This window comes from Cucumis melo, chromosome 1 (assembly GCF_025177605.1).
Source record: "Cucumis melo cultivar AY chromosome 1, USDA_Cmelo_AY_1.0, whole genome shotgun sequence".
Taxonomy (NCBI): domain Eukaryota; kingdom Viridiplantae; phylum Streptophyta; class Magnoliopsida; order Cucurbitales; family Cucurbitaceae; genus Cucumis; species Cucumis melo.
Window position 1 is genome coordinate 31,232,540 of NC_066857.1, and position 25,092 is coordinate 31,257,631.

The window sequence follows — 25,092 nt, forward strand, 5'->3', positions numbered from 1 at the left end:
GATTAAAATACAACAACATTTAAAATTCTATCCATTTATCAACATTTTAATTCCTTATATTTGAAAATAATCTTTCAAAAAATTGTATTAGAAAAAATGCTATCCATTAGACATTCCATTTTTTAAAAAAGGGAATATATTGCTTTTTTATAGTAGAAATTATACTTATGATGATGAAAGATTTAGAGAATCCAAGATAAGGGCCCCATCCAATTATTTAATATTAATATTTATTCCTTTTTATCATTTATTATTTTTCTTGTTTCTTTTTCAGAATCTAATTTCTTGTCTTCTTCCAACTTGCAATATCATTGCTATGTTTTCTTTAAAAGAAAAAAAAAAAAAAAAAACATATCTCCATGTAAGAATGCACTACAGAGGACAATAATATTATGTAAACAGGTCCAAAATTGGGCATCTAAAATGTGATGGTTAAGTTAATAGTTAATTGAAATTATCAAAGTAATCTTTTTTTTTAGTTAACTCGATTCGCAAACAAAATACCTATTTCTAAAGTGATATTATGTATCTTTATCCATTGAGTTGTGTTTCGATCGACTCAACAGATAAACATATAGTAATCTTGGTACGAGAATTTTTTATTCTCAACCATCTCATCTTTATATGTAAAAGATTCTTATCAATAATTTGTTACAAACCAAAATATGAATCTAACATATGCTTGCTTGAAAAAGTACTGCACTATATATTATCCATATAGAATCAAATACCAATGTATATATACTTTCACGTGTGTGAAAATGTTTGTCTTTAGGGCTCTATTAATTTAAGAATGGGGTTGCAAAAATAACATGAATGGGCTTAGAATTTACAAGTCTCACCATAGTCTTTGAAAATAATACTCATTTTTGTAATCAAAATCATTGCTAAAGAGTGATATATCAGTACTGAAAAGTACCCCTCATTAGATAATTCCCACTTTATTAATTACTTTTAGATAAGGAAATTAATGAACTTTCTTATTAAAAAAAATTGGGTTATTAGGGCTTTTGGTGAATCATAAATTTTTGATGGCATAAAATACTTATTCTTGAACTATATTCTTTCATTATTCAAGAAATTCTTGTCTCTGTATAACAATATTAGTCCAGTGTGCATGTGTATACTTATTCCTTGCTCAAAACATACTTATTAGATATTGTTATCGGTAAATTTGGACTTGACAAAATAGACTAAAAAGATGATAAATACAAGTCATACAATAAATTTATAATCTAATAAAATATAATCTTAACTTATTAGGATAAGAAATGAAGTATCTCAACATTACCTTAAGTGAAAAGGGTAGATTTCATCTTATATATTCTTTCTAAAAGCACTTCATATGGGTATCTTAATCTATGTGATAAGCTTTAACCTTGAACTAAAATCTTTAATTAAATTCTTCTGTATTTCACATTTTTTTATCATTGACTTTACCATCAGAACCATTTGTCTCTATATTTTGCAGGTTCAGACTCCTCAAAACTATAATTTTACAGGTGAAAATCAAATACAAAGTTTGACTTCAACAACTATGGGGTTACATGTAATAGTGGGTCTCATGATATTATATATTGTTATATTTAGATAAAGGTATCTCACTTCTAAAAGTGCTAATATTTTGAATGAGTAATGGACTTGACAGTATAGATTGGTTGAAAAGAAATTGTCACCAAAGAAGATAAATCATAGCCATCCAAGTTCCCTATCTGTCAGACAAATTTACCAAGAATTGGGGATATGCTCATCGGACGGTTCACACTTTGACAACAATTAGTAATCTGACGTGGATAGTCATGTTATATATATTATATTTATATATAAAAGATTATCTCCATACTCATTTTCTTCTTTCAGCTATAAGGGTACATTTAGAGCAATAACTGTGTAAGACTATATTAATAATCCCCTAAATACTATTTCAAAAATTTTTATTTGAATTTGCTACCATTTTTGTTATTTTACATATATACATAACTTTTTGCTATATTGTTTATCATTTTCTTCTCAAACTAAAATATTAAAATACATTATTATTATAATTCAAACTAAAATAATCTAAACTTCAAACGTAATTAAATCATTGTTTAACTCAACTATACTAACTCACTTTTTGTCTCAATTCACGAATGTATCTACTCTATTCACGAAACGTATAATAAATAGAAACTTCTAAAAAGAAAGAAAACCAAGCATTAGGTCTTATACAATAAAAATAGTTTAATTGGAATAAAGTATAAACTTGACCAAGAAGTAAAAAATTCTAATAATTCACCCTAAATATTATTATATTGTTGAAGTAGAAAAAACAAAAACGTGTATAGTCATATCACTGGAAATTCATATGACCTACTTTAAGGGTGATTTGGGGTGTTGTTATATATAAAGTTTGAAGTTGCTAATTAAGTTTGAGACTTCAGTTAAATAATTAGGGTTTTAGAGCGTGTAGAGTTGTTTAGTATGGAATTAGAAAGTTTTTAAATATATACGTTTGAGTTTGTTTTTTTCTCTTTTTATGCATAATATGAATATGCAATATAATAAGAGTTTTATCAAAAGTAGCATATTTTATTTCAATTTTTTCTACATTATTAATTTGTGCACCTTTTCATTTTCAATTTCACTCAATATTGATATGAGATTGAATATGGATGTATTAACTTAATTTAACATTAACTCTACACCGCTAGAATTTAAATTTTACATTTTTCTACAAATATTTGTTTCTATTTAAATTTTAGTTTAGGTTTGGAATTGAACGATAGAGTACATGAAATCGGATTGAAATTTAAAAAGAAATTGATCATGCATACTTTTTCAACACAATTTGTGAGGAGAGGAATTGAACCTCTAACTCAAGGTTAATAATACAATTTTCATATTAATCATTGAAAATAATAGAAGAACACGGAAAAAGAAAAGAGATAAAAAAAAAAAGAAAAGATGAAATTATTCAACAAATGTGTAGACTTCGTCAACGGTAAAAAAAAATAATATTGATATTAGTGTAGTAGAACTGTTAAGTATTGGATTTTAAAGTATGTGAATCAAACGTTTAGTGAGCCAAATAAACATTATCATTGTCTAAGTATTTTTTTTCAAGTACTCATTGCATGTATTTCATTCGTAATTTTGTATTACAAGATAGACAATAGGGTTGTGAATAAAGTATATATGTGGCTATAGATTCTAATTGAACTGTGGTTGTAGATGTAAATTTTATTTCAACAACAAATTAAAATGTTGGAAGAATTAGGGTTGACAATTAATGGACAAAACCCTAAGTAGGGCAGATGCATTATATTTATTTGTATATGTTTTTGTTTGTTATTTAAAAGCGTTGTCAATTGTCAAATATGTTGGCTATGCAATCTAAACCCTTAGGAAAAGAATTTAGATGAGAATCCATCTAAAAAGCATCACAAAAATGGCATTTATATTTACTCATAGCCATATCTTCTTGAAAGCTACGCTACAAACAAAGAAAGATATAAAAGAAATCTCCATTGCAGATCGGTACGGGGGGAGAGAGAGAGAGAGAGAGGATGGTGTGGGGAATGATGGTGAAGGTGAAATTTAATCCAAAGTTTGAAGGTTTAAAATATCGATGTTCATATAAATTTTGATAATACGACAATGTTAGTATTATAAAAATAGAATTAATTAAGTTGTCAATGTCACTCGACATCTTTTAAAAGATTATTTTTTAAAAAATTTAAATTAGCAAACAAACGTGCTAATTACCCTTCTTTTATACTCGATCTTAGTCGAAAGGTCGAAAAAAGATATTACATTTTACATTTTTTAATTAAGTTAAGAGGGTCACACATGGGTCAAGAGATAATTGACCTTTATACCTCTATTTCATAGATCTCTCCCCTACCTCCGTACATTGTATTAAGAAAACTAAGTCCAAGAAATGTTTGTAATTGATATTGTATTCATATTAGTAAGATTATTTGTGTTACTCTATATATCGATGTCAGATTCATAAACATGTGAAAATGTCGTGTGACATGTAGACATGTTGATAGAAGTTTTATGTTCCAACGCTTCAAATCTATTATCCAAAGCTTCGAAGAACCAAGAAAATGAGGGTATCATTGTGTTTTCTTTTTCCTATTTACCTTAATTATGATTTTGACCCTAAAATTTAAAAAAAAAAAAATGGGTTACATCGACTCTCTATCTTATCTCAAATATTCTTTTTAATAATAAACAATATTTCTCCTGTTCTAGATGTGTAACTAACATGTTGTTTGTGAACTATATAAATTTGTGTGTCAATTCTCTATTGCTTATGTTTTCTACTTACCACTTTATCTATCGATTTCAAAATATATTAAAATATCATATATCGTGGTCATATATAATAAAGGGTAAGTTGAAACTAAGGTGAGTGGGTAGTTTTAATATTTTTATTAAAAGTATATTATTAGAAAGACAAAATTTAAATGTTGTAAAAGAGGAATGTATGGATTAAAATTAAATGAGATGATTTGAGAAATATAGATAGGGCCAAAGTGTTAGGGTAGAATTGTTTGTTGAGTGTGGAGGCCAAAACGGATTCCCATAATCCAACAAAATATTTGAAATTCCTTCTCTTCTTGGCATTGGGATTTAATTGCACACAACAATCCAAAAACATCAATCATTCTCCCATTTTCGTGTCTTCTGGATTTTTGCTTTGTTTGTGGATTTTGTTAGTGTAATTTGTATCTTATTCTACTTTAGTGTTTGAACTTGTTAAAATATTTATTTTAGTTTTTTAAATTTTGATAAAAATTTTATTCCGATCCTTCCTTCTTATTAGGATTTGGTTAATTTTTAACAAAATAATAATGTAGCTTGTATATTCGATCGATTAGAATCTAGATTTATCATATACTTAAAATTGGTGAATAACAGATAAAAAAAATTGCTAATTTATTATCTTTTATGTCAACGTAAAAACATAATCAATACATTTATCAAATAAATCTAAAAAATAATTTTTTTTTTCCTCTAAAACTAAAATCTCTCGCATTTCCTTCTGGCTCTCCTACCCTTTACTTTTCTTTCTTTTTTTCCAATTGAAATCTTGAAGCAAATCAAACGAACATTTAGTAGAATGAAAAAAAGTGAAACAAACATGTTGGTGTAATCCATGACAAGGTAAGTAATACTAAAAAATAATAAGAAGTAAGTAAAACTCGTATAAGTAGAATGTCAATGCTTTAAAAATGGTGATGACCAAAATTTTGACAGCAAAGTGACATTTTTAAAATTCTCCGATAAAAAATCAATTTACCATATTGTCTCTAATTAAAAATTAAAACCTCAGAATTTTAAAAGTGATAAATCTTATTTTGCTTAACTATCCACATATAGAAGCCATATTATTATTATGTTAGAGAGCCAACGTAATTCGAACGAAAATAACCAAAATATGCTCTTTTCAAAAATTCTGAAATTAAAACAAAGGTTTTTGAAGCTTGGGACTAAAATAGAACCAAATTAGTTTAGGGACCAAAATAAGACTAATTTAGGAGGATTTTACGAAACAATAAGAACTATATTTGAGTGTTATACAATTATAGGAACTAAATTATAATTTTAAATTCTAACTAAATTTATAGGTTGTTTGATAATATAATTAATTAGTATACTTTTAAAAAATTTCTTAGTATTTCTATCGCATTAGTATATCGATTTCGGTGAGAATGTTGGAATTTCAATTTTAAAAATAATGTTGAAATTAGACAATCAATAAAATGAATGCTAATTGACATGGTTGAAAAATTATATAAATAAAAATAAGTCTTTCAATATTTTAAATAAATTAAAATTTCTTAATTATATATCTATTAGCAAATTATATTTTGTGTATACATATGTTGGTGGACATGTGAAAATGTGGACACATAGGCAGAAATTTAATACATACTTCATATCAATTATCAAGCATAGATAATAAGCATTACCTTTAATAGTGTCACATCATTAGTTAGAATTTTGTGGTTGCATTTTAAAAGGAGTAGCAACATTCTAGTGCCATGGTTATGTTTACATTTACATCAAAAGAGTATGATCCTCCTTACACTTTTTTCTGCTTTTCATAATTTGCCTTTAATTTTAAAAACTCTCCTCAAATAGACAACAAAACATAGAAAACAATGGATTGAAGGAATTTTTATAGGTTTAATTTTCAAAAACCAAAAACAAAAAATGAAAAATGGTTACCAAATAAGATATGGGTTGTCATCAAAATCTAATATAAGGTGAGTGTTATAAGTTTGATGTAAGAAATAGGGGGGTCCTACTCCAAACATACTCAAAATTCAATACAAGAAAATGATAAAGTTCTAAAGAAAGAAAGTGGCAATCCTTACTCGGGAGAAGTCTAGTAGTTGATAATTATTATTGACATGTTCTTCATTTTCTTATGAGAACAATTAAGTGAAGATCACTAATATAGAATCGTGAAGAAAAAGGACAAACTATTGACGACACCAACAGAGAAACTCAACATGAAAGAACTTGTAGATCCACACATATCAGATAAGAGGTAAGTAATTGATAAAATATTATAATCAAACACTATACAACCTTTTCCCTGAATGGTAAACTTTAAATTCATGAAAACGAAGGAAATAATTAAAGACACAAGAGGCAATACATATTATTTATATATATGGGTACAACAATGAAAATCAAAACTAGTTTTTTTTAGTAACTAAAGGTTGCCAAGAAGGAATAAGACATCCTCACTCATATTAGTAATAGTAATTACTTAAACAAGATACCATCATTAAGCCAACGGATGGAACCTAAACGTGAAGTAAAGGATTGTTCGGAATGACTGCCTGGGAGTCTAAAAAAGTGTTATTTGAGTCATTCAAAACCGACTCACCCACCCTAAAGTATGATAATAAAACAAAATAAACCATAAAAATGAGAGAGCAGTATCTATCTTTGCATTATTGTAATTGCTTTAAATAGCATCGGTTACATGGAGAACTGGTAGCCCCAACAAGCTCGTTGCGAAGTCCTCGTTGAATTCCTTCGGGTCCATAAATACAAGTTAGATAAATAATTTTAAACAAAGAACAAAAGTAGGATGAATGGTTTGGTGGTTACGAAAATTTAGAACCCAACTTGAAAGAAATACCAAAAGCATTCTTTCTATAAATAACCAAATGTACTTCTAGATTACACAAGAGGATCGATTAGACAAAGACAGAAACGTATTACTTAGCAAAGAAATTAAGGCAGTGTTATTGCGGTACTTAACAGCGACCACATAAGTTGATTTCTTGCAGTTAATTTGAGGTATTTTTCCTGGCAGCGTATGCGCGGCAAGCAGCTAATCCAATAACACCCACAGCAGCTCCAACTGTAATTTGCAAACAGAAGAGCAGTCAGCATAATGTTTGCTAGTTTTCTAACATTTGTAATATGTTTCTATTCTTCTCTGCTGTAAGGAGTTGGAAAAAGAAATGGATGAACCACAAACATACCTGAGACGAATATGAGAGAGCGGTTAAAGAGTTTGTAATACCGCTTACGGTTCCTCCCTCTCTCTGTTTCTGGAATGTTTGCATGAGGATGTTCTGCAGCGGTCAAAATTTTATTGAATATATGGCTCAAGTCACCTGATTTTGAGCTCACAGGTATAGGTGCTTCTATTCCCAATCCCTGACAAACCTAAAATAGTAGACTGAAGTTAAACAAATATTCTAGTGAATCATGTACAAAATAACGTTTGTAACCGTCAATGATGTAAAACCTAGCATGAAAGTTTGAACATACCCTCACTGAGTCTTGTACTGCAAGTGGAGATGGGTCAAGATCATCCTTGGCAGCAATAACAATGCAAGGAACTCCAAAGCCACTAACTTCTCCCTTTCTCGCAACCTCAACAAGTAGTTCTCTTGATCTATTCCATGAGTCTTCATCTGAACTGTGGAGAGTGAATCAACATCGACATGAAGCTTCATATTAGAGGAGGAAACATAATTGACAGTTCACACACAACGATCCACATTGATAGTGAATAATATATCCTCAACCAATTACATTTTAGCATTTAGTGATTCAGATTAATGTTTCTCATAATTTTTCTTTTTGAAATAATGTCTCATAATTAAGATGACTATGGAAATGAGACATTTGATACTCTGCATCAACTTATTAGAAGTTATCTAAACATCCTTAAATAACATACTTCTCTCTCTCTTTTTTTTTTTTTAAGAAAACCTTAAATAACATACATTTATGCCGAATACTAGCAAACAGAAATTCTTATTGAATAAGTAGCGCATTTAAGTAATAATGATATAGAGTTCACTTCTTGTTCAAATACAAGTGGCATATTTAAGCAACACAAACGGCCAATTTTCAACTCTTAAAGTTGCAGTTACCCCAAAGGAAATAATAGGAAACTTCATATTGGTCTGTCATGTTACCAAAAAAATCTAGTAAAAACTGTTATGTCACCTGTCATAGACAAAGACAGCAACATCACATCCTGCCAAACACTCTTCGTTTGAAAGAAATTTATGGACGCCATCTTCAGGAATTTCTCTCAATATAAGTGTCTTCTGACCTCCCTAATAATGCAAACAGTACAATAAACATGATCAAAAGGTCAAATAAGATTCAGATTTTCAAACTTAGGTCTTTGGTAAATATGTAAATTTCAATATTATGACTGCACTGAACTCGAGGTTTCAGTGTGTGTGAAACTTAAAAATATATGTAGATTGAACTTTGTTTTCCTTTTGAGGGAGGATGAGAAAAGGAGGACACGATCATATGAAAACACATTGTAGTCACCTGAACTCTTTCAAGCATATTCATGACGTAACCATCTTCAGTTGTTGAGCTATAGTTTTTAGAATAAGGCCTGAAATGAGAGTAAAGAAAAAAAAAGTAAAAAGCAATTTGAAGATAGTGATAATGAAGATATTATAAAAGGTTTTGCAATAAAGCTGGTAAGGCGAAGGTACTAGTAAAATCATCAATAAGTGATCGGTAAAGGCATGAGACCTTCGGATTAAGGTATTCAAAATAGCCGACTTTCCAGCCTTTTTAGGACCAAAGACAAAGCATTGAAACACGTTTCTTTCTGTCTTTTGCTTTTTGCGATCTACCAATCTTCTCCTAGTAACACGGAGTGCTTTAGCTGGATCACCACCATATCCAATGTATATTAAATTAGCCAAACTCCGTGGAGGATCCAATATCGTCATCAGTGCCCACTGCAATCATTTAATAGAGTTCTGTTGTCATGATAGATCAATATTTTTTATAAGAAACAAAATATCATTTCACTGAACAAATGAAGTTATTAATGAGAAACAATAATTTATTGGTGGATGAGATTACAAATGACCACGAAAGAAATCCAAAAATCTCCAACCTAAAGAAGCAACAACAAAGATTGTGCATATAAAATTGTCGAGTCATTTTTATTTTGTTTTTTCTTCTTTTGGAGGAAAAACAGTCAACTGGCAATAATAGAAATGTTACACGATAATTACAGAGGCATTGGATAGAGAACCCTAAAAAGAGGCCACAAAAGAATGATATCCTTCAAACTTTTGGAATGGTCTTTCATTGAACTTTTTTTTACGAGAAAAACAATTTTTATTGACAAAAAATGAAAGAATAAAAGCGCATACAAAAAAAACCAGTCCATAAAAACACCCCAACTAAAAGAAGGGGACCAACCAAGAAGAATGTCACCAATGAAATAATTACAAAAGGACTTCGAAATCGAAGCCCACAGGGACACATGAAATCTAATCAAAGACCAAACCTCACTATGATCTCTTTTCCTACCACGAAACACCCAATCATTCCTCTCCCCCCAAATGTCCCCCACAAAACAGCACATTCCCCAATGATTCATAAAAAGTCCCCCCACTCTCTAAAGTGCGGATGGCGGAAAAACTCCTTGATTGTCACACAAACACCCCTATGACCAGCATGGCTAACACCAAACTCCTACAAAAACAAACTCCACAAAGCACGAATATACTGGCAATCCTAGAAAAGGTAATCAAGGTCTTCCTCCACCCCCGACAAAGCAAGCAGCAAAAAGGCCCAACCAGAGTAGACCTCCTCCTCACAAGCTTATCCACAGTGTTAACCAAACCCAGTAGAACTTGCCAGATGAAGAACCTAACTTTCTTAGGAATCTTGGTCCTCCAAACCACATTAGAAACAAACTCCCTGGAGGAGGGATCCAACAACAAAATGGCCCAAGAGGCATTGAGCTGAAGAGTCCGCAGCTTACAAAGCTTTGACCAAGAAGGAGAAACAGTAAGGGTTTGGTACTTCTCAAAGCAAAGGGGATCTAAACACCAAAAAAGTTTAAGAAGCTTCCACCAAAGCTTTAGCACGTAGGTCAGATGAGTACAAGCTGATCAGCAACTCATCGCATTATTTTGTTATTTCATAGGTTCGAAAGAATCGAAGTAAAATTTAATAGAAAATGCTAATGATGTATGAAAGAAAAATTACAATATCCCAAAACTTTTGTAGGCTTAAATTCCCTAAAAACCATTCATCAAAATTGGCATGCTTATTAAACCCCCCCAAATCTATTGTATTTATAACCACGGTTCTAACCATTTATTTAGCTAGCAGGTAAGGGTAATATGCCCTGATACCTGATATTCAAACAATACTTGTAACATAGAATTTCTTCATTTAAGAATGGAAAACCAGGGCTAAGACAAGTGAAGAAAATGAAAGTGGGACTCTTAGAACATTGGTTCAAATCATATGGTGGCCACCAACCTAGAATATTAAAATCCAAAGAATTTTTTTGTCAAGCAATTGCCTCATAAGATTACTTGAGGTAGTCATACGCTAACACAAATGCTCAATTCATATATATAAAAAAGAGAAAACCAAGAGTATTTTAGACCTACGACAAGAGTACTTCCAACTGAACTATCCAATTGGTCTAGTTGCCATAAATGCAAACAATAATTTTATACCATGAAGTCTCAGCTCTCAATGGAATCTTCATAATCACTTGCCATATCCCAAAGGAAGAGAAACTGTACTCTAGTTTACGACAAGTGGCTGGCCATCTATTTCATTTCCAAGAACTTTCTTATTACACTACTAATCTTCTTGACGACTGAACAAGTAAAAATAAAGACTTCCAAGGAATAGAGTGGGAGAATTGCTTTAGCATGAGTGAGGCTCTCAGTTTCTTTACTAAGCCTGCTGGAAACCTTTTCCAACATAGGCCAATAGAACTTCTGGCTTTCAAGGCTACCTTAAAAGAGGACATAAACATTCAAGAGACAACTCCCCAAACTCTACTCCCTGGCTATATCTTCAAGAAAAACAAATCACTATCATGGTGAACAACGCCAGCAACCAAGGTCAAAGTTTCTAAACTAGTTGTGAAGAAGTTAACCACTTCAGTTTTATCCCCCTTTAGTTGCCCACTCTTTTGTTGTTTTGGGAAGTTCACTTCCAAGAATGTCCACTTTTTTGGGTGTTAGATTTTACATAACAGAATAAACACTTTGGACCATAGTACAAGATCTACGTTCTTTTTGAGATGGAGTATTCGATTTACTTTTTCAATGCAAAACCACTTTTTTAAGACCTTCAGTGTTTATTCAGGTCACCCTAGAGTTTGCAGTTCTATGCTTAAGGAGTTCCCTCTCCACTCTCCATTTCATGAGAAGAGGCCGGTTTTATGGCATGTTGGATAATGTTAAACCATCTATTGACCCAATAGCTTAAGTTAATAGACTGAGGTAAATTTAATATCATATCATCCAACACCTCCTCTCACTTGTGGGATCGAAATATGTAGAAGAGTCAACTAGTAGAATTCAATATTAATTAAGGAGGAAATAACATTGCAAGAGACCAAAGGTTTGAACAGAGAACCCTCTAAACCACCAACTCTGACACTGCTAAATCACTTGTTGGGTTTTTTACATGTTTCAAGCCCACAAGTGAGAGAGAGTGTTAGACGATATAATATTAAATTTACCTCCACTCAACAATTTAAGATTTTAGATCAATTGTGACTTAACATGGTATTAGAGCACGTCATCCAAGAGACCTTGTCTTCAAATCCCTGCAATATTATTTACTTCCCCATTATTAAGTCTTCTACATATTTCAAGGCCACAAATGAGAGGAGTGTTAAATAATATAGAATTAAGTTTGTCTTCACTTATCGGCTTAAACTTTTGGGTTAATTGGTGATTTAATAGCTTCTTTACGATTTTATCAGGGGCCTTGGGCTGAGAGGAATAAGAAGATTTTCGGAGGGTGGACAAGTTCTTGGGATAAGGTTTGATATGTTGCTACATTTCACACTTCTTTCGTGGGTATTAGTGTCCACCTCGGAGGTTTTATTCTCTTTTTAGTCTAGCTCCTCTTATTGAGATGCTTTTTGTGTATGTCAATCTCTCCTCTTTCTTCGGAATTTTTGTCCAAAAGAAAAAAGAAAAGCTAATTATAATAATTTACCAGTAGATGATGAATAAGGTGTCCCCAACAATACATCAATAATTTAGAGGAATAGAATCACTTCCAACCTGAAAGCCTTCATGAGACCTTTCCTCAAGTAGCCTAGCAACTAGCAGAGCGCAAAGAGGAAGGCAGCAAGGATTTTTCCTTGCCTCACTTCCATCTAATGAACAATCCTCCTTCTAGGTTTACTATTAATGATAATAGAAAAACCCAAAATGGATCGTTGTTAGGTATGTAAAATTTTGGTTCAAAACACAGGAGCATGAACAATCATTAATTGTAGCCATCCTTCATATTAATAGAGAAGATTGATGCAAACTGCACAGAAAGAAATCCAACCTCAATAATTTGTCACACTTCGTAACATACCTAAAGGGTTCCCAGGTTGTAACACTCTTACCATCAATTACATCCAAAACGACAGTACACATATTCACAAAACATATAGGAATGGTTAACGTAGCAAAAAATAGCTCTCATTAACATACCTTGGATAGAAACCCATTGAGAGTTAAATTTCCAAGAGCAGTTCTCTCTGCAGAATCCTTGTAAGGAGGCTCATCCCAAGGACTGGTTCAAACAAGCAGTGAGAAAAAATTAGTAAGAGCAGTTAAATATTACTGATATCGGCACATATTAGTTAAATATTTTTTTTCCAAGGAACTATACCCATAAGATCCATAAGCATCAAAGTAAAATTGATAATTGCTAAATGACTAGACAATTGAAATAAAATGTTTATTGAGAACAGTTTTGTGTACACATTCTTAAAAATATGAAAGTTTTAAATTCTAAGGTGGAACAAATATTCTGTTTAAAATAAAAGATAACAGTTACTCTCTATGTCCATAACGAATCTGCACAAAATTGAAGTCGAATGGAGGGCATGTCAATAAGTTAATCCGAGTAATGTTAAAATGAACGACATGTAACATGAGAAAAGGTTTCTAGAGTAACAAAGTCCACCTTTCTGGAGCAGTACTGAATAATTCCTCGAGCTCTGTTGGACGCAGAGCTCCATCCTAGCAACCAAATGCATTTTGAGGTTCAAAAGAAGGTAAACACCATTAAACAGCCTCAACTACTAAATACAACTACAGCAGGAAAAATAACAAAGCAAAAGGAAATCTCAGGGTAGGTGAATACACACATTATCTGTATCGAGCAATTGGAATACACCACGCAAGAAGTCCAAGGCTTCATTTGACAGCTCCATGCTCTAACAATAACATCCAGTAAGTATCTTATACACAAACATCTGTTCAGTAAATTGTAACATGGGATAAAAATTCATTGTTCATGGTAGTTACATACTGGAAAATTCAAAGGACATTATTGAATTGTAGATTAATTGCAACACTATGGACGGATCCTGTGTTTTCTTAGATATAACCAACTCATAAGTTGTGTTTCATTATTTTTTTGTACTAACTACTAATAGAAAACTGCAATTTTTTATGACAAACTATCACTCAATTGAGAAGAGGGAACAGAACTCAATGACCAGAGAGATAAAAGTGCCCCATTCCAAGGAAAAGATCCAAGAGGAACCACAATCTTTGTCCATGAAGAATGTACAGTAGTTATAAGAATCCATGCATCAGGCACTTCAACCAGAAGTTTTATTAAGAAAAGGTAGAAAAGCGGCGGCGTAAGGAGAGAAATCTCTCAAAAAGAAAAAGTGAATGGTTCACCTCTAAAGGATAAGGATCAATCCAAAAAGAGGCCTACAAAACTAAATCACCCAAAAATAACTATCCCACATTTCTGTAAATTACAAAGAAGAATGAATGAAATCTATAAAATCTAAGGACAAGGGCCAAAGAGATGAGTTACACCCCATAACCATATGACAGTGCCAATAGAACTTACAAACAAAGTCCCTTGGTTGGCATCTAGCCAACTATATTTGGCCTTTCATCTAAAAGAATAAACCAAATTTTGTTTTTTGAATGGGTGATCGGGTGAAGAAAATAGAAGTTACCTGATCAGGAGCTTGTTTAGATGGAACTGGAAGATAATCTCCACTCAAATTCAAATCATCATCATAGCCAAATTTCCTTAACACTGCCCAAGTAGTCTCAAGGCGGCCTTTTTCTATGAATAGAGCATGAAGGAATAGGAAACCAGGAAGGGTAAGACCACGATCATTAACTCCACTTGGTAAGTTCTCTTGCACAATTCTTTTAACACCCACTATTTCTGCTGGTTGCAATGGAGCATTGAAGCACTTAACCTGTTTAATAGTTGAAAGATGTTAGCTTCAAACGACTACAAAGAAAATCGCATAAAAAGACTGGTTGGCAAATGGGAAGGAAAAGAAGTTCCCACGAGGAAAGATCACCTGAAATTCATTCAGCTCTTCATCACTAAGGGCACCATCCATGTCACGATCACAAAGAGTAAATACCCTTCTCAAAGCATTTTTGCATCTGGGTTTCAAACTCTGTCTTTCTAAATCAAACAATGGTGCTGTTGGATGAAGCACTGCCCTTTGAGCATAATAAAAAACTTCCGGCACCTGTAAACAAGTAGTTTAGAGTTTCAAGATTCAAAATCACCTGGAACAAACCTGGAATGCATATAGAATTTTAATTGGCACTTGACAGAGAGATTAAAGCTCTATGAGATATTTTAAATTATACTACAATAAAAGCATATAGAAATGATAAGGAGCATCGTTTATGAGTTTCTTCGCCCTTCTTTCATGTCAACGCGTCTTAAAATTTTCGTGTATGAATTGTCTTTCACAAAATTGGGCATCTTACATCCAGTATATCAAATGACGTTGCAGCAACAATTGAGAAAAAAATGGAAGAAGGCATTCCATGGACTTCACTACAAAAAGCAATAGCATTAAGGTGCACCTTGCTACTACAAGTAAGTTAATGGCAGTTGAATCTAGGAACTACAAGAAAAGAAAACAAATGACCGTGCAACTTTAGTAAAGCTTTTTTTTTTTTTTATTTCAAGAGTTACAAAAACATTCAAGGGGTAATACGAACCCCTCGGCCTCAATACTAACTGAAGCTTATTTCTATATTAAGAACTAAATAAATCAAGTAAGCAAGAATAAATCAATAAGCTACAAAAATGAATGGCTTCTCAAATACCTGAAGTAGCGTAGCTGCAGAGCATTCTATACAAGTTTCAATCTCCCTGAACTGTTTCATGATGGGTGCAACGATATCCTCCATGCTCATTGGATGGTGTTCATCACGCAAATCTAACTTGCAACCAACCAGAATAACAGGTGCCTTCACCTCCAACTGGCGCAACTCATTGAGCCAGTATGAGGTTAAACGGTTAAGCGTCATCGGTTGATCACATGCATACGTTAGTAACACTGCATCCGCTCGCTTGAGTTCTTCAAAGAGCTTGGATTTGTTATCCATGCTATTTATAGATAGATCAAACGAAATTAATCACAAATTGAAATAGCAACAAGAAAAGGAATCACTGCATACTGGAGAAAAAATTAGAATAAACCCACTACCGTGAACTAAAATTTAGAGGAAGAAAACATGTTTGTCACTAAAGACTATCACAAAACTGAAACTAATAAACAGATCTATCAAATACGACATTTGAAGCAATCCTAAGATACATACAGTAGTAACATTTTTTTCTCATTTGACAGTGAAAAGGAACTTTTGAGGCAAGAAAAAAAGGCAGTTGTATTCAGCACTAGCACTTCCTACAACGAAAAAGATAAAGGAATCTCTATCAACTATGACACTCGAATCACTCAGAAATCACAAATGCTCGAGCATTCTTACAATGAACCCTTGAAAGAAAATATACTAGACGAAAGAAAAAAATGAAAGTTGTATTAAACACTGGCACTACCTAGGACGGAAATCACTAACGAATACATATCAAATGTCACATTCAAACCAATCGGAAATCACAAACACATAAACATTCTTTCATTGAACAGGATGAGATTTTGAAGGAAACGAAGAATAAACAGCTACATTAAACACTAGCACTCTCTAAAACTGAAAAACACAAACGGATCCATCAAGTATGACATTTGAGTCACTCAGATATCACAAACACAAAAACATTCTCTCATTGAAGCACTGAATGAAAATTATGCGGGAAAGAGAAAATGGAAGTTACATTAAGCACCAGCACTTCCTAAAAGTGAAAAAACACAAATAAAACCATATCAAGTGTGACATTCCAATCACCCAGAGATCACTACAAGCACTTTTTAACTGAACCGTCGAATGCAGTTTTATAAGACAGGAAAACTGGAAGTTACATGAAACACCAACACTGCATAAACCAGAAAAACATAAACGAATCCGTATCCAAAATGACATCCAAATCACTCGGAGATCACAGAAACAGAAACAGGAGCAGTAGCATACCTGGAAGAGGAATCAATAATGGTGAGCGGGACGCCATCAGCGTAGAAATCGGCGGGAAGATGAGTGGGAGGAAGTACAGAGGGAACGTTGTCGGGGAATGATTCGGTGGCGGCGGCAGCAATCAAACTGGATTTTCCGGTGCCTCGATCGCCGGCGACCACGATTCGAACGCTGGTACGGACGCCGGTCTTCGCTGCCATTGGAACAGCGAGAAACAGAGAAGAGAGAGAGAGAGACAGAGAGAGAGAGAGAAATTAGTTCGTTGGATACATACGATCGAAGGCCACTACGTGGGAAATATTGGACCGAGGGAGTTCAACTTGAACCCAACAATGAAAATTACCTTTTGTGCACACAAATTTCGTAAAGTAAAAATTTCTATATCACCAATCCATTTCTAAAAATTTATTGCAACTAACTATCTAAATTTACATTTTTACTCACTTATCTGTTCAAACCTTTTCTTTTCCTTTAAGATAGACTTGGTAGATGCACCAAAATTTTACAAAATCTACGTTTATCAAAAGTCGGTAAGAGATTTGTTATTGTCCACTTAAAACCACGTAATCATTTAGCTAAACTCAAAGATCGGCTCATATTAATTATGTGATCGCTTAGTCTCAAATGCACGATCACTTAGTATTTATTAAATGATCCCTTAGTTGTAAATGTTCGATCGTTTAGACTCAAATACCCAATAGCGCACATACTATTTAGTTGTCTAAATAACATGTGAAATATTGTCTAAAAAAGAGACGTAGTCTAAATATCTAATTAAGAGGTAATTGATTCAATCGATGGTGACTATCTACCTACTACTTTAACACCCAAATATTGACTGTTGATTGAGTTTATTTACTTTAGTTTGAGAAAAGTTGTTTGGAGTACGAAAGTTGTGGGTTTTGAAGGGGTGAATATTTAATTAATTATTTATTATTGTTATTATTTTAAATTTAAGTCGTGGTTTATATAATATACGAACCCCACCTAAGTCCGAAGTGCCTCACCCACATTTCAAAACCCGACTCACGATGTTTCGCTCCTTCCGCTCATCTTTAGCGACAGCTGCGGCGCGCCGATTTTCCGGGGAAGCCTGTGTGGCGGCGGCGGAGAACACATCAGTAGAAGGCGCTGCAGGCACCGGCGTTGTATCCCGCAAAGGTGGTGGTCGAGACACGCTTGGGCGAAGGCTCATGAGCCTCATTTTCCCCAAACGCAGCGCCGTGATTGCCATACGAAAATGGCAAGAAGAGGGCCACACTATTCGGAAGTACGAGCTCAATCACATCGTTCGGGAGCTTCGCAAGCTTAAGCGCTACAAGCACGCACTTGAGGTATTCAATTCCCTCTTCTTCTTCTTTTTTCTTGTTGCGTGAAAACTCATGTAATGTAATTAACGCTCGAGATCATGTATTGTACCATTTTGTGATCTGAATGAACTCATCGTCTACTTTTTCTGTGAGTTTGCACCCTTCACTCGATCAACACTTGAAGAGTTAGTGTTAATTCAGCTGATATTTTTGTAGTTGATTATTTCTAGCATCTGTTTAATTTAATCTCAATCAAGTGGACAGTGGACTAGTTTTGAAAAGGGTATTATGGTTGTACTATGTTTGCTTTTAGATTATTACGATGCCCAGAAGCTGGTCACTTTTAATTATGGTAAATTTAATAACACGTTCTTTAACACTTGGAGAGTTGGAAATTAACTCAAGATATTGTACATTTTCATCAGATAACATGTGTTACATCCCATAATTAAATTGACAATTAGAGGAATAACCCACAAAGATTGTGAGATCTCTTCATAATTTTTTTCAATGTGATGATGCCTCTTTTGTGATCACCATACATTAATTGAATCTCAATTTTTTTTTTACTGAAGGGACGTTTTATCTTAAACTAATTGACAATGAAATGAATAGCTAAGATTGTGATGTTTTAATTTTTCCCGAGGGATTTTCAACAGTATGAAACCAAATGATATTGCAGTGATTTGCTAATCACTACTCTAGTACTAGATTAAATCAAGACTATCCAAAAGGTTAGTTGGATACGTTAGGGTGAACCCAGATATGCTAAAATACAATTTCAATAAATAAGTAGACGAATAAAATGCTCTGGTACGGCCTTGAACCTTGTAGCTTGTATGATCTGAAGATGGCCTTGAGCCTCGAGTAATCTTTCTTGAGCTTTTCCACCATGCAGGTGTGTGAATGGATGACATTACAGAAAGATATGAAGCTGCTACCTGGTGACTATGCAGTTCAGCTGGATTTGATTGCAAAAATCCGAGGCCTGAATAGCGCAGAAAAATTTTTCGAGGATCTCCCTGATAAAATAAGAGAACAATCAGTCTGCACAGCTCTTCTTCACGCATACGTTCAAAAAAATCTATCTGAAAAGGCTGAGGCTTTAATGGAGAAAATGTCTGAATGTGGTTTCTTAAAAAGTCCTCTTTCTTTCAACCACATGCTATCTCTTCACATCTCAAACAAGCAACTTGAAAAGGTTCCTGCTCTGATTGAAGTATTAAAGAAGAACACCAAACCAGATGTGGTAACGTATAATCTTTTGTTGAATGTTTGCACTTTGCAAAACGACGCTGAAGCTGCCGAAAACATTTTCCTTGAGATGAAGAAGACAAAAGTTCAACCGGATTGGTTATCATTTAGCACGTTAGCTAATTTGTATTGCAAAAAACAACTTACTGAAAAAGCAGCGGCTACTTTGAAAGAGATGGAGAAAATGGCATTCAAAAGAAACAGACTCTCATTTTCATCTCTTCTTAGCTTGTATGCCAATTTAGGGGATAAGAATGAAGTTCATAGGATATGGAAAAAGTTGAAGTCATCCTTTCGCAAGATGAGTGATAGTGAGTATATGTGCATGGTATCCTCTCTTGTGAAACTTAATGAGCTTGAGGAAGCTGAGAAACTCTATACTGAGTGGGAGTCAGTATCCGGGACACGTGATACTCGGATTTCAAATGTAATGCTTGCAGCGTATATCAACAAAAACCAAATGGAACAAGCCGAGAGTTTCTACAATCGGATGTCGCTAAAAGGAATAGTTCCATCTTACACAACTTGGGAGCTCCTCACATGGGGCTATTTAAAAGAGAACCAGATGGAGAAAGTGCTGCATTTCTTCAAAAACGCTGTTGGCAGTGTGAAGAAATGGAATGCAGATGAGAGGTTGGTTAAAGGAGTTTGTAAGAAACTCGAGGAGCAAGGTAACATTGAAGGGGTGGAGCAGTTGTTGGTTATTCTTAGGAATGCTGGTCATGTGGATACTGAGATATACAATTCTCTATTGCGGACCTATGCAAAAGCTGGTAAAATGCCACTCATAGTTGCTGAAAGAATGGAAAAGGACAACGTCCAGTTGAACGATGAGACTCGAGAGCTTCTAAGGTTGACCAGCAAGATGTGTGTGAGTGAAGTTTCAAGCACTTTATATGATAAAACTGATCAAACGAACTCAGTTCAATCCGTTTGACTTTGAAGTGCACTCCTTAGGTTACTCCAGCTTTCTGAAGTATCAAATATCCAAAAGTTGGATGGTATAGTTTTTGCTGATTCGTTTAGGTTGCCTTCTTTCTTTTCATAGTCCTTAAACAGATATGTTGGTTAGATGTTTGCCGAAAATTCAACCCAGACCGACATTGGCGAGGTTGCAGAATACTGAGACCCATTTTCCCTGCTGCAAGTAGCAGTTCTATGTGCTGTTTTAGCTGTGCTTGCAAATGAATCATTCACAAACAGCTACTTTCAGAAGCTGCGTGTGGATGAAGCTACCGTGACAAAAAGTTTTGATGCGCACTGGTCAGTACAACATGTTAAATCTTTTCAAGTTACCTTGATGCTATATTATATCTCGATTACTTCCTAGGATTGAATGTAGACTATAGTTATTTATTAGCTATTTCAAAGAAGTTTGCTGGAAAAATGTTGGGTTTTATGTATTTGAGAGATTGATAACCACTTTTGGAGCACCTGTTTCTGTTATTTTATTAAATAGCTGTTGAGATCATGAATCAATGGTTAGGATACCGAACGTATTAAAAGCTGAAGGCATTATGAGAGAAGCAGAGTTTCCATTCTTTGATTTTTACAACCACAAGCTTGTCAGGTGATCTTGGAGGCTCTAAAAGTGATTATGTGGAAGTTTTAATGGTTTTTTAGTTTTTGTTAAGTTGGGGAACCGATTATTAATTAATGGGGAGAAATTTTCTTTTAAAATTAGGTTGGTTTGGAATATTTAATAGCTTTTGGGGTTGATTTCGATTCATTTGATGACTCTTTTAACTAGCCTTTAAAAATTTTCAGTTTAGTTTTGAATTTTACCAAAGAATTTTACCAAACTCTTTTTTCGAAAAGCGTGTATCTTTTTTATTTATTTTTAAAAAGAGAATTTCAAATTGAATATTGGAAAACTAGCTTGTTAGCTAAATAAGTGACTAAATTAACGGTCAAAATGAGCATAATTTAACGAGTAAGAGTTTAAGTGGTCATATTTCGACGTGTATAAAGCAATGTACAAATGATTAAAGTGTATGAGGTTTAAATCTCCTCGTTAGAGTAGATAAATTTGAGTTGAGTTTGGTCTATTCAATAGTTTTTATATATATATATATATATATATATATATATTTCGCCAAATTGTTGGACACTATTTTGTTACTTGAATAATAATTCTCTCGATTAATTAATGATCAATAAAATTTATGGATAGTTTAATGATGATTAAATTATAGAAAATATCAATATTTTTTAACTTTATATTTTCTCTAAAAAAATGTTATCGAGAAAATTTTCAACAATACTTTTAATTTATTTAAAAAGAAAGTTAGCAAATAACTGTTGCTAATTGAGAAGGGAGAGATTGTTAGCTTTTTGTTTGAGATACACCCTTGGACCGTAAAATATCATTGACAATAGCCTAAAGTTTAGTTTAAAAATACCTTTTGTCATTACAATACGGACGAAAACCGCTAATACCTCAAAAAAAAAATCTTTTTAACTTTCAAAAGTTGCAATAATTTCATAACATTTCGCAAACCGATCTTTTTAACCAAACGGATGAATTTAAATTACAAAAGAATCAACAAATTCTTCGTCACTACACTTTTGGTAGTACATGTGTTTATCTCTCTTTGTTCATGTTTTCTTTTTTCTGTCTCTAAAATTACAATTCAAATCTCAACGAGTCTTTTTTGTGTCTGTGCCAATAAACTCGTACGATACGTCAAACTTTTTCTTTTTAAGGTAAGAATACTAGTGCAACTTTTTTCTAAATAGACCTTATTGTGAAATTAATTCTAAAAACATAGTGAAAGTTCACTTTTTTTCGATTATCATAGTGCATTAGATTTTTTCGGATATCATATTTCCCTCCCATTATTTATTTCAATCACAAGTTCTTTTTAAATCAATGATCCTCCAATTGGGGTCCTAGACGCCTTCCTATTGCAAACTTATAATTGAGCTCTATGGCAAATATGAAAAGAAAAAAAAAATCCTAAGCCCCTAAAGAACATAAACACATGTAATATTAACAAATTCAAAACATCGAGCCTTTGGCTTTCTACTATTTCTTGATGAGTTAGATATCCTCGTCTCAATGAGTTTTGTAAGGTAGAGTGCTTAAAAATTTGGAAAAAATAGCTTTCATTGATTTTTAAGAAGAGCCCAACTCCATGATCAAGTAATCTTTACAAAAATCTCATTTTTAATATCAATTTTGTAATTTATATTGCCCTGGCTAAACCTATTGATGGTCGAGGTGAAATTACATCTTCTAACTCTCGGTTAATTGAATCCCCCTCTCCTGGTATTACTTCGAGACGTTTCGTATACGAGTCTCTTCAAACAGGACTTATTGCTATTGATACAATGATTCCTGTCGACGTGGTCAGCAATAATTAATTATTGGTGACAGGCAGACCGGTAAAACTGCAGTAGCCACTGATACGATTCTCAATCAACAAGGGCAAAATGTAATATGTGTTTATGTAGCTATTGATCAAAAAGCATCTTCTATGGCTCAAATAGTGACTACTTTACGGGAAAAGGGGTGCAATGGAATACACTGCCGAAACGATAGATTCTCCTTCTACATTACAATAACTTGCCCCTTATGCAATAGCAACTTTGGCTGAATATTTTATGTACAAAAAACAATACACTTCAATCATTTAGATGATCCCTCTAAACAAGCACAAGCTTATCGACAAATGTCTCTTCTTTTACAAAGATCGTTGGGCCGCAAAGCTTATCCAAGAGATATTTTTTATTTGCATTCACGCCTTTTAGAAAGAGCCGCTAAATTAAGTTATGCTTTAGGTGAAGGAAGTATGACTACTTTACCAATGGTTGAGTCCCAATCGGGAGATGTTTCAACTTATATTCCTACTAATGTAATTTCCATTACCGATAGACAAATATTCTTATATGTTGATCTATTCAATGCTGAAATCGGATCTACTATTAATGTGGGTATTTTCGTCTCCAGAGAAGGATCTGGCTCAAATTAAAGCCATGAAACAAGTAGCCGGCAAATTAAAATTGGAATTAGCTTAATTTGCCGAATTAGAAGCCTTTGCGCAATTGGCTTTCGATCTCGATACAGCTACTCATAATCAATTAGCAAGAGATCAACAATTACGTGAGTTGCTCAAACAATCTCAATCAACACCTATCACGGTAGACGAACCGATAATGACGGTTTATACTGAAACAATAGTTATCTTGATTCATTAGAAATTGGACAAGTAAGGAAATTTCTTGTTGAGTTACGTACGTAAAAACGAATAAACCTCAGCTTCAAGAAATAATCTCTTCTACGAAGACATTAACCAATGAAGCGGAAGTCCTCTTGAAAGAAGCTATTCAAATGGAATGCTTTCTACTTCGAGACCAAATATAAAAGAAAACAAGTATAAATCAATTTTATAACTTTAAAACGTTAAAATTGAAACATGAAATAATTTCATTCTTTTCGTTTATTAGGGGTTAGTAGGTATATATATATATATATATATAAATATATTAAAGAAAGTAGATAATATTTCTAGAAATATATATCAATATTAAAATGAAATGTAATACAATTAAGAAATTTTTTAATAAATATAGTTAGAGTGGAAATTAGATTATATTTCTAATAATATATTTAGAATATCATAAATATCTTAATATTTGGAATTTGAATATCCTTTCTACTAATATCTTATCTTCAAATAAAACATCTACATCAGCCTTTCATTTGAATGCATTCAAAAGGACCCGCTTCATACATGATCCCTATATAAGAGGAGATTATAACAATATTTACGGTTATTTATTTCGTTCTCTATTTCGATTTAATATAATCCTTAGGAAAAGTATTTTGCTTCCATCGAGCTAAAAAAATGATGTCGACGTCTCTAGTAAATCAAAGACATTGTTTAATAGCTATTTTGTTTTGCTTAATCGAAGATTTAGTTACGATTAGAAAAAATCCCACCTTTATTCATGGATCCCTTGTTCCTTCAATTGGAAGTATTGATCCAATTCAATAAAATTATGTTTTCGTAATTTCATGATCCAATTTTTTCAATTTAGAACAGATTTTTTTGATACAAATCACGAGAATTTTTATTTTTTCTTGAATCTTTCATCGAGAGGTAAGGGATGAAATCCTTTTTAAGAAATAAAGTTTTTGATCGGAATATGAATCAATCCGAAGGATCCCTTAACTATTAAGGGATTAATAGAACGAATCGCACTTTTACACTAAACTATATCCACTACAACGTAATTATTGTATATAAATGAACCTTTTGTCGAAGACGAAAATAAATCGTATTAATAAGTAATAAAAAGATTGGATAAGAAAATAATCATGAAAATTTGTTTCATCCAGTACACTAATGAGATTAGGAAAAAAGGGACTTGTTTTAATTAACTAATGAAACAAATTTTTTATTCTAGTAAAGTACTAAAAAATAATAATAAGGTTCTATTTCATATTTTTCTTGTATAAGTCTAGGTACTATCAGGCCATGGAACTAAAAATAAAAAGAAAAGTGCGATGAAATAAAATAAAAAAGTTACCTTCTTTTTATTTATAAATATTTTTGTGAATCATTAATATATTGATATTATTTATATATTAGGATTAAAGATATATCTTCTTTTGAGCCGTTGTTATCGAATCTTTTGTT

The 25,092-nt window shown here is 32.8% G+C and overlaps 2 protein-coding genes across 2 annotated transcripts; one reads left to right on the forward strand and one right to left on the reverse strand.

The window, feature by feature from the left end:
* Positions 1 to 6,937: 6,937 nt before the first annotated feature.
* LOC103492676 (mitochondrial Rho GTPase 2) lies at positions 6,938 to 17,202 on the reverse strand. Its single transcript, XM_008453145.3, has 13 exons — positions 16,884 to 17,202; positions 15,618 to 15,900; positions 14,849 to 15,025; positions 14,489 to 14,740; positions 13,655 to 13,723; positions 13,471 to 13,526; positions 12,993 to 13,074; positions 9,034 to 9,245; positions 8,821 to 8,890; positions 8,482 to 8,594; positions 7,795 to 7,945; positions 7,503 to 7,689; positions 6,938 to 7,378 (listed from the first exon to the last, which is right to left on the reverse strand). The coding sequence occupies exons 1-13, from the start codon at positions 17,081 to 17,083 to the stop codon at positions 7,305 to 7,307; spliced, it is 1,926 nt and encodes a 641-aa protein (XP_008451367.1). The 5' UTR covers positions 17,084 to 17,202; the 3' UTR covers positions 6,938 to 7,304.
* A 671-nt stretch (positions 17,203 to 17,873) lies between these two features.
* On the forward strand, positions 17,874 to 20,918 carry LOC103492678 (pentatricopeptide repeat-containing protein At4g02820, mitochondrial). The gene is made up of 2 exons (XM_008453146.3): positions 17,874 to 18,217; positions 19,092 to 20,918. The coding sequence occupies exons 1-2, from the start codon at positions 17,915 to 17,917 to the stop codon at positions 20,382 to 20,384; spliced, it is 1,596 nt and encodes a 531-aa protein (XP_008451368.1). The 5' UTR covers positions 17,874 to 17,914; the 3' UTR covers positions 20,385 to 20,918.
* Positions 20,919 to 25,092: the final 4,174 nt, after the last annotated feature.